Source organism: Populus trichocarpa, chromosome 9, assembly GCF_000002775.5.
Source record: "Populus trichocarpa isolate Nisqually-1 chromosome 9, P.trichocarpa_v4.1, whole genome shotgun sequence".
Classification (NCBI taxonomy): domain Eukaryota; kingdom Viridiplantae; phylum Streptophyta; class Magnoliopsida; order Malpighiales; family Salicaceae; genus Populus; species Populus trichocarpa.
Window position 1 is genome coordinate 9,262,775 of NC_037293.2, and position 10,461 is coordinate 9,273,235.

Sequence of the window (10,461 nt, forward strand, 5' to 3'; positions counted from 1 at the left end):
ATTCTTAATCCAACCGACAAACATAACATATAGCTCTGCGCTGGCATGAATCGATATGTAACTAGATGCGGTTAATTGTCTTGTTATGTACCCAAGTTTCAATCAACACTGGCATGAATCAATATTGCAACCCTCCTGCCCTATACGAGTCAGACCAGCATTGTCTTGATCTTGACCCAGAACTAATAGAGCCAGACCCCATCAAATGCCGAAGCTATTATGCCAATGCTTACATAGATGAATAGTTATTAGACTCGATCCGGGAATTGACCTGGCTAAGAAGCCGGGTTCCGGGTTATACGGGTTGACTCGGATCAACCAGACTCAACACATATTTTTTTTTAAAAAAAAATATTTTAAGTTTTAGTATTTCATATGAAAAAATTAAAAAAACAATCCATGCGAATATAAACTATATATGTTATAAATAATGAAGTTTAAAGAATTATTTCAAAATATTTTTTATCTTACGTTGAAAATATACTATGTTAGAATGTTATTCTTTTAAGTTGAAGTATTTAAACCAAAAATTTTTTTTGTCCTATATTTAAAAAACATGACTTCTTTTTTGTGAACACAGAGTATATATACTAAGGGGTTTCAAATTTCACATTGAAAAAATAAAATATTCTTCTAGTATTTATATAGTAAACTTTGAAAAGGATTAATAACCAATTAAAAAAATATAAAAAGAGGGGTCTCTAACTAGAAGAAAAAATACATTTAAAAAAAAGAGGTCTCAACAGGGTTTTGTCAGGTCATCCGGGTCACGGATCTACCTGGTTTTACCGGGTTTTTACTTATCTTGATTTTTTATCTTATCCAGACTGGTCCAGTCATCAAATTGACCTACCAAACCAGTCCAAATTTAAAAACTATGCATGATACGTCCAGATTTAATAACTATGCATAGATGCATGAATTGGTATTCGCCAGCCAAATTTGGTCCAGACCCAGACTATCTCTGACTCTAATGTTCTCACTGGAAGTAGTAAATGGGCTGTGATATGTTTCGGCGGGTAATTTCCAAATGGGCAGATTCATATAAATAACCAGGCGTATTACCTCTATCTGCTTTCATAAAATGCTTTTTTTGGAGGGCTGATGGACCTTTGGCTATATAATATAGGGTCTTCCACTTCATACATAGATGTTTACCAAACCGTTTTAATTAAGACTTTGGGGGTGTTGAGAATTTAATAGTAATTTCCTTTTAAATTATTTTTTATTTAAAAATATATTTTTAATATTAGTATATTAAAACAATTTAAAAATACTTAAAAAAATTATTTGAAGAAAAAAAAATCCAGATTTTGACAAAAAAAAAAAAAAAAAACATGTTGAAACTCGATACCAAACATTCTTTTTATTATAAAAATCTTAAGTTTTTTTTTTTTTCTAGAAAAAACTTTTTAGCACTGGAATATTTTTATATAGTTGCAACCTCCATTAATTGGAGCGGCAAAGCTTCACTAGATAAATAAGAACCTGTGATTTATTGCTGATGTAGGTTGGTACATCTGTTAAATTGGCTATAAAGAGGGAAGATAACTAAAGATGCTGCCTGCCAAATTAAACAAAATAAGATTGCTAGACAATAAATCATGTGGATTCACGCGTATACTAACCCTGTTTAAAAACCAGACACAAAAGAGAGCTCATTGGTCCCTGTTAGATTCTGGAAAGTATCGTGTAAGCAACTCAAAGATTGACTCAGATGGATGTCCAAGTTCCAACAGAAAGAAACTACAGAGAGATGGTCCCAAAAAACACAGTACAGATCTTGTATAACTGTCCCAGGGAAGGGAGAGTCACCTTTCTCCTTCAACTCGACACTTAGATTTCTTGGAAATGGCTGAGACAAAAGCTACCCACATCACATGTTTTTTCAAGAATCATCAATTCTACAAGTAAAAACTTTCCTCGTTCCCGGTTCACGATGGTGCTTACCACGAGATATGGCCTCCTCTAAAATGGGTTTTCTCCGGTCAACGTAACCACTACTTCTCTGTAATTGCACATAATTGACATGGAAAAGAAAAGCTGTCAAAAGGACTATCTTTCACAAAAAGTTTCCTCTTTTATTATTCTGATATTACTCCATAACATTTTCTCCATCATATTCTAGAATAACATAGGCATGCTAACAATAGTTACTACTTTCTTCATTCTAAAAAGCAGCAGCAGCAGCAGCAGAGAATTGACCAACACCACATTTCCTCTAAGATAATGCCGTGACCACTACAGAGTATAGTGCTTGCCCACTGTCACTGGTCCTTAATTACCAACGAACAATATTTGAAGAATTAACTAAGCAGATAGTCTACATATCAATGACTATAGCAAAAGCGGGAGGGCTTAGCTTATCTCTCAGAATTGACAATGGAAGGTGACATTAAGAAATAGTTTTCTAATCATAGGTTTAAACTAATACGAATCAAGGCACATAATAAGCAGGGGGGCAAATGAACTTTGCAAACAAATAAACCAAAAAGCTCCAGAACCAACAATTCCTCGACTAGCAATTTGTAAAATAGATTACGACTAATTTTATAATCAAACCACTTAGAGATAATTTCCTTGATTAATCAAAGATTAGACCCCTCAATGAGCACATCATTTTAATAATAAATAAAGCCAATATTAAAAAAAAAATTCGAACTCGAGCACTTCATGAACTGCTCCAATCCATTAAAAACTTGAACAAAACAAAAGTGGTTTGTTTTTCATTGATGTGAAAATGTTTTAATGCCCATGATTTACATTCTATGATGCCACACTAATAAAAAATAAAAAAGCCTAACAGAACAATAAAATAAACTAAAAAAAAATCAAGAGACAGGAATCCCTTGAATCTCAAATGATATACTACCACTAGTATTAAGATTCACTAGTACTTGCAAGTGGTTTATGTTGAATTTGTTCTTGCTTTTCTTCCTTGGTCTCTTGTGGTCTCCCCTTCACAACTGGAAATGCCACCGGAATATCCGCGGGTCGGGTCGGAGGGGGCCCAACATGGCCATCAAGACAAGAGGAGCATTTTCTTTCTACCCATCCCTCCAAATCATATTGTCCATGACCCAAGACCCGACGACCTGAACAAAACCTACCAATCATTCCTGCTATGACTCCTAGTATTGTGATCACTGCAAGAACTGCTATTACTGGTCCAACGGACCCATGACTCGTGCGGGTCGTGTAGGCAGCTTGTTGCGTCCCTTCCATGGGTGGTGGTTCTTGTTGTTGCTGGTCTAATGGGGTAGAAATTAAGAAACAGTTTACAAGTAGGTGCACTCTTTGAGGGTTTTAACTAGAGTTGGGTATTCTTGCTGTTGGTTTTGCTGGAAAAGAGTTGATAAAGATGGGTGAAAAATGGAAACTTAAGAGTGGGTTTCCTTCAGTGTAGAGGTTTTCATGACGCTTGGAAAATGCAGGAATTTTCAGGATTCTGAGCAGTGTTCACGTATGGAATTAACGTGGGGAGAGAAAATGCAGTCTTAGTTTCTTACGAGTTAAGAAAGAAAGGGAAAAGGCGTGAGAAAGTGTTTTTGGAGTTGATCATAACACAATAGAGGGAGGGAGAGAGAGAGAGGGAGATTACTAGTGGTTTGTCTTTATTTTACAGGTTTTTCTTTTTAATCAGAGACCTTTTGAAAGAATGTGGACGAGAGAGAGAAGCGAGGAAAGAAAGGTTTTGGACAAAATCAAAGCCCAAGAAAACCCCTTTTGAAGGGAGGAGCTTTCTGGGCACCTTTTCCTGTGATTGCAAGAATTTATGCCATTTATTGGATTCACATCACCAAATAAACAACCTAGTTCCAGACTTCAAGCCTAATGTCATTTATTGGATTCATATCACCAAATAAAAACAGACAGAATCCTACAATCTTGAGGCTTGACTAGCTATGTGTTCTTACCAGGTCATACTTTAATATGGGAGCAATATGCTCCTGCTCAAAACAGAGAAGCATATATAGGAAAAAACCTTTTCAATAGTCGACAAATTACTCTCAACGCGCCAAGCAGAACCTCTGTTGTATGGCAGATCATTACTTCATTTCTAAGATGTCTTTCCCTAGCTCTTCTCTGGAAAAGTTTTGCTTTTATTAAAGGTCAAAAAGGTTTCTTTTTAAAAAAAAATGTGAAAAAAGTCAGGAATTATTTTCTGAACTTTTGAGTCATTTCGCCAACGCACCCCCAAATAGTGCAGCCGAAGGAGGGAGGCACCAATTCTAGTGTCATTGTGAAAAGCTTCCAAGCCACCATGCCTAACAATCTGGGCGATATGGGAGCATGAGTTATCTTAATAATCGTAACGTATCTCGGCTTTAGCAGGAGGAGGAGATCCATATGAACCATGATCACTTAAGTCATCAGAACCTCCTCCGGTTTTAGGAGATCCATGTAAACCATGACAACCCAGGTCATCGGAATCTCCTTCAAAACCAGGGCTTGGACGGTGACCGGCACCGCATGCTAATTGATGCAAAAACATGAAAAGGAAGAAAGCAATGATGATGAAGTACGAGAAGAGATTAGGACTCGTTTGCTCATGAACGTGAATGTGAACAACTTGCGCAATGTTGATCGTGGGAAACACTGGTGATTTATGTTAAACCAAGGAGAACTGAAATGATTTCATGTTTAGCTTATTAAGTGGCAAAGTTACTGTTTAAAGTGAATGAGATTAATTTAAGCAAATATTGCTTTAGAAGATTACACAACAGAGTTATAAATTATATGCTTAATCGAAGCACAGGGCACTGAATTGTGTGGCTCTTGTACCGGTGCATGATTCACCACTAAACAAGCTTGCTTAAAAATTTTTTATGTCCCCACAGATGGACACCAACTGGAAAATCTTATTAAACCACCACAGAGACTTCAACACTTCATTACGATATGATTCAAAAGGGTCTTGAAAGTGTAAGCGAAGGAGAGATGAAGCTATTCTGGAGTCATTATGCAAAGCCCTTCTGGACAACATTTCTAACAATCAAGGATAGGTTAGGGCATGATTTATCATAGTAAATGTAATTATCAATCTAGTCACCAGCTAAAGTAAAGAAAAGGAGGAATGGAATGCTGAGTTTTGAGAAAAGTTTCTGATACATTAAAAATTTGCTCGAGAATGTAACAAGTTGTCCAATAACACTAATGACCTCTGACGAGGGCCTTAATTGCGTGGTGATTTATACGCAAAACAACATAATCCAAGTGAATACATTAGTTTAGCTTATAAAGTGGCAAAAGCATTGTGTGGCTGCTAAAAGTGACCAGGAGTACAGTCAAAATACCAACAGTGCAGATGACTTTAATTAACACCTAATGACTTGAAAATTAAGTTAATGCAACCCACCATCATCAATTACATGTTTCAAGTAGCCAATCACCCGGTACAAGACAAAGATATTAAAAAAATATTAAATATATTGATTTTAAAAGTTTCAATTAAATCGAATTTAAATGGTCCATTGAAATACTGTGAGAAGACCTTAATACAACTTATCCATATTCAAGAGAAGCTTTATCCAATCTTATTTGAGCCATGAGATTTCCGCAACAAAGTGATTAATTTTTCAAATTTTTGATCATTCTTGTATTTATGATGTTTCTATGTATTTTATAGATTTTTAATTAGTTTTAGAATTCCTATTATATATGAGAATATTAATTATTTCCTTCAAGTATTATGATTTATTATTTTGTTTATTTCTTTGTTAGGTGAAGAAAAAACACAAAAAATAATAATAATTAATAAACCAAACTGACTTAAGAAACAAAATGACAACAAAGCTTCCTAATTATATAAGGAGATTATTCCAGCAACTTCAATTGTGTTTTCTAGTATTAGAAGGATCCTAAGAAGCGTCAAAAGAAGGGAATTAGTACTAATAATTATATTCTTTTCAAAAGAAAAAGAAAAAAAGTATGAGATTAGAATCCTACTACAACTTGAAAACAACATGAATGACTATCTTTTTTTTAGTTTCCAGGATTAATGGGCTACATGGAAGGTTATAAATAAACCTTTGATCATTTCTGTAATTTTTTTTCCTTTTCTTCTTCTCACGGCAAAACAAGGATTTAATAGTATGAGTTTTATTTTATTTTATAAGTCACATCTCAAGACTTGTTTGAACTTAATTAATACTTTATTTTCAGTTAGAATTCAAGACTTGTTTAGATCAGGTTATGGGCTTGTAGTCTAGGATTTTTGAGTCAATTTTATAAGTGGGCCAAATCAATCTATTAGGATAGATCCATAACGGTTACTTTTTTTTCAAGAACTATTTAAACACATGTAACCTAAATTTCGGCAGCGATTGATGAATAATACTTCTGAATTTCTCAGTTTTAACTTGTGGGAGTGATTTTTGCATTCTTCAGTTTTTTAACGAATTGAATCTGACTTATCGAAAATTAATTGGTTTTGTGACGTCATTTAACTTCATTCTAATAATGTTGATGTTTTAAAACAGATTTTTATTATGTTACATTCCTATCGGATATATTTTGATTTTTCAAGATTATATCTTAATTTTAATTGTGGGTTGCATAACTTTATAATTACAAGATTCACATCAGTATCCTACATATGACTTTAATTTACACCAAATGACTTGAAAATTAAGTTAATGGAACCCACCATCATTAATTAGCATAATAACCAAGAAAATATTAGATTCATGACATGAGAAAATACCTCCGGTGCAAGATTTCAAAGCAGAATCATAAATTATTGATATGTTAAGTTAAAGCACCAGGGAAGGAAATTTGGATAAGCACCACTGAGAAGGTGGCGCTTCCTTACCGTGTGATTTGCCAAGGGAAGAGAACAAGACCGGACACTACTTAACTGTTTCAACAGATATATCTTCATTTGTCTTCGCATGTTATAGTTTGTTTCGTCTAATCTCAAGACTGGTTCCTAAATAATCATTACGTGGAAACTTAAATATTTTTTACAGCTCCATGAATGACATAATCAATCAACTCAACTCATGTTATGTTGCGGTTTCCACCGCCTATCCAGGGTTGAGCCATGGGATTTGATGGCTGGTGTAAAAAGTCACCTATAGGTACTTTACGCCCAATTATTCCAGATAACACCTGCATCCTCTGTATTGCTGTGGCTGCTGGCACAGAGTTATTTGATGCTTATTTCTCTGATATCATCATTGCTTTTTCTCAGGGAAAAGAAGTTAATGACCCGTAGGCCTTCTACCTCCACGCGGCATGGATCTGTCAAGCTTTTGCCCACAGCAAAAAACCCCCCACTTCTTCCTCCTCGTAGGAGTCTGGCCGTGTCCCAGTGCCAACGTAGCTGGTCATCCTCTCAGAACTTTAGCATTTTATTACCCTTGATTGTTTCACCGTAGAAGAAACAGAGCAATTGCAGAATTAGATGCTATCTCCATATTTACAGGTCACACAAAGATTGTTTTTTTTTTACAGCTATAAGATAACAAATTGCCCTGTCATTGAATTGTGTTCCAATTGAGAATATTAGATGGTTTTTAACTATTTCAAATTTTAATTAGATGAGACAAGTGAGATTTGAATTTATAACTATTTAATTATTAAAATTTTGATATTATATAAAAATTCCAAGATATTTTTTATTTTATTCTTGGAAAATAACAAATCAATCCCCATTAGAATCACTGAATAAACCCTTTTTTTTTTATATCAAAAACGTCAGTTACATAATCATCCGCTGGATGAACATCACAAGTTCCATATAAATTCACATGACATATATATATTTAGTTAACAGACCCGCATTTCTTTCTAATTTGCCCATTGCTCCCTGTAAGTATACCAAGATTGCTAAGCTTCGTCATTGATGATGCAAAATCAGCCGAGAAAAGATACGAATTTGAACTGTAGGCAGTAACAAGTGCAGCAGTCCTTGGATCCCCCATCAGAGCTTGATCAGATTCAAGAAGGCCAGTGCTGTTCACGAGGTTCACATAATAAGCATTGTCAAATCGGTATGTGCTTGCATAGTCAAGAGGAGCAAGATTGCTGTTTGATGCATCCTTATTTGGACACATGCCTTGTAAGTTTGTCAAGGCCAAAGATTCTAGTGTGGGGTCAGGCTTGCCGGTGCCTTTGAAATCAAAGAGCCTCCTCTTGAAGGTAAAGCATTGAGCAAAACCTATGGTGTGTGCTCCTGTAATTAACAAGAAACTAATTAATTATTTGTGTCCACGGTATTAGAAATTAGTAAAAAAGTTCTGTTCTGCTCATTGGGTTGTGCTGTCGCCAAAAGTTCCGTCGTCAAAAACCCGAGCTTAAGAAATTTATAGAAGGTAACGATGGATAATATATATGACGACAAAATGTGGTCGTCTAAACCAATTAAAAGAAGAGGTGTCGCAAACTTCGTCGCTATAATTTAAGCTCTATGAATGCAAGGCATATATGGAATCAAAAGTTCTGAATTGTGATCTGAACAAGAACATCACTCCATTGACAGCTTAAAATCGAGAGCGATGACCAGAGAGTGAAAAGGGCAAGAACCTGAGAGGACTGCAACATCCTTCATATCAAGACCCTTTGATGTGAACTTAGCAGTGATGTTTTCTAGTGGTTCAATAGGTGATGGCAATTGTTCATTAGCTGCCTTCTCACTTGCTGTCAATCCATCTCTTCGGCCAAATGAAAGAGGATAATAAGGCCCTCCTGACTGAACCAGAAAATGAAGTAAATGGATAAAGATTTTAGAACAAAGAATAGAATATGTCGTAGGAGCACGATGAATGAATAAAGAATATGAGCAATGTTAGTACCAAAAGGACAGATTCTCTTGCTGCAAGAGTCAATATATCAGCACATGAAACAGTTGATGAGCAAGCGTTTTCAACATCTGCCTTGATACTTTCAATGACTTCATATCCTCTAACTGAATTACGGTTAGGAAAAGCATTCTTCTCTCCCCTGAAATCAATCGTGTCATCTAAAAGTATCGAAGCATCGCAGCCCTATAAGATCATTATATAAGTTGGTCAATAAATTTCAAGTCATGTGCATATAGTATTATAGCCTGCTCTTCAGTTTTGACCCAACATGAGAAATAAATCCAATCTCTATCTATCCAGTAAGTCTCAATTTCTAACCATGTTAAGGGTGCAATCAAGTTGCAGGTTCTGAAGGCAGAATAAATGTGCACGCAGATGGACTTGTGTATATCTTTTATGTTAGTAAAAGATTAAGATTGGTTCCTGTTAATAACTTGTGTGCTTGTTTCTATTTATATTCATTTGTGTATTTCTCTTATTTACAACATTAAAAGAATGTAGGTAATCTCTTGGATTTGTGGGACAAGCTAGTTATAAGCAAACACAACAAGTAAATAGGTAAGCGAAAGAATGAGTCTAGCAAGATTAGACTGCCGCACAAGGGCCGGAAATTTTGCCGAGAAAATTGACCCTGTGACAAGAGAGAAATGGATTAAGAAGTAGTATTACGTTTACAAAGCAGTCATGAAAATGCAATCGAAGGAGGGATGCAGCGATTCTGGTGTCATTCTTGAAAGCAGCCCAGACACCATACTTAACAATCATTCCCAATCGGGGGCATGACCTGTCATAGTAATTGTAGTTGTAATTGTAATCAATCTGACCACTAGCAAAAGGGAAGGAAGTGACTAAGTGAAGCGAAGACAAGCAAAGAAACAAGGGAATGGTGAAGTATGAGAAGAGTGTCTTAGCCATTTGCATGTGAGTGTGAAGAAGCTGTGCAATGCTGATTGTGATGGCCTTCAATGCGGGGACCTTGTGCTGATTTATAGGGCAAACAAAGAAGAGACGAAGAGATTCATTGGTTGAGCTCGGAAAGTGGACAAGCCACTGTCACTGTGTAAAGCATGGTTGCTAATCAAATCCAACAAGTTAATCTTGAAAATCCATGATTTTAAAGAGTGTAGCTGTACAAGTTAAATAAAATAAAATAAAAAGTCATTCGCCCTAATCCAGTTGAGTCACTGAGAGAAAATGTTATTTTCTTCAAAAAAAATATTTTTTTTAAAATAAAAATAATTCACTCGGATTAACTTGTATTTACACGTTGATGATCCCTTATTTCTAGTTCTTTTCTAGATACATATGAACCAAATTTAATCTTAAAATGGCTTTGAATAAGTGAGATTAAATTAGTAATTAATGGTACTCTGTGTGCGATAAGTGCACTCTTTTTTGTTTTTATTTATTTACAAATAATTAATCTTACCAAGACAATATAATTCGAGACAACGTAATTACTAATTTAACAAGTTGATTAGTAAGCTTATTTAATTAATCTTCCACTTCTTGAGATTGATCACATCAAAACACGTCAACCCTTTTATCTATCGATCATAGGCTTCATATATAATGGGAACCAGAAGGTTTGATCAAGACACGAACATCTGTATTAAACATTTAACGAAATAAAAAAATCAGCCCTCCATAAATG

General features: G+C 35.2%; 1 protein-coding gene across 1 annotated transcript; it reads right to left on the bottom strand.

Moving 5' to 3' along the window:
• Window positions 1-7,668: 7,668 nt before the first annotated feature.
• Window positions 7,669-9,763, bottom strand: LOC7490007 (peroxidase 10). The gene is made up of 4 exons (XM_024608490.2): window positions 9,477-9,763; window positions 8,799-8,990; window positions 8,530-8,695; window positions 7,669-8,179 (listed from the first exon to the last, which is right to left on the bottom strand). Exons 1-4 carry the CDS (start codon window positions 9,726-9,728, stop codon window positions 7,770-7,772), a joined length of 1,020 nt encoding a protein of 339 aa, XP_024464258.1. The 5' UTR covers window positions 9,729-9,763; the 3' UTR covers window positions 7,669-7,769.
• Window positions 9,764-10,461: the final 698 nt, after the last annotated feature.

What these genes read in the sequence shown, in the direction of transcription:
- LOC7490007 (XM_024608490.2), bottom strand. Translation starts at nt 9,728, where the DNA reads ATGCAAATGGCTAAGACACTCTTCTCATACTTCACCATTCCCTTGTTT. An exon ending in TTCATGACTGCTTTGTAAAC is followed by an intron (nt 8,991 to 9,476) that starts GTAATACTACTT and finishes ATGATCTTATAG; the next exon opens with GGCTGCGATGCTTCGATACT. An exon ending in CAAGAGAATCTGTCCTTTTG is followed by an intron (nt 8,696 to 8,798) that starts GTACTAACATTG and finishes TTTCTGGTTCAG; the next exon opens with TCAGGAGGGCCTTATTATCC.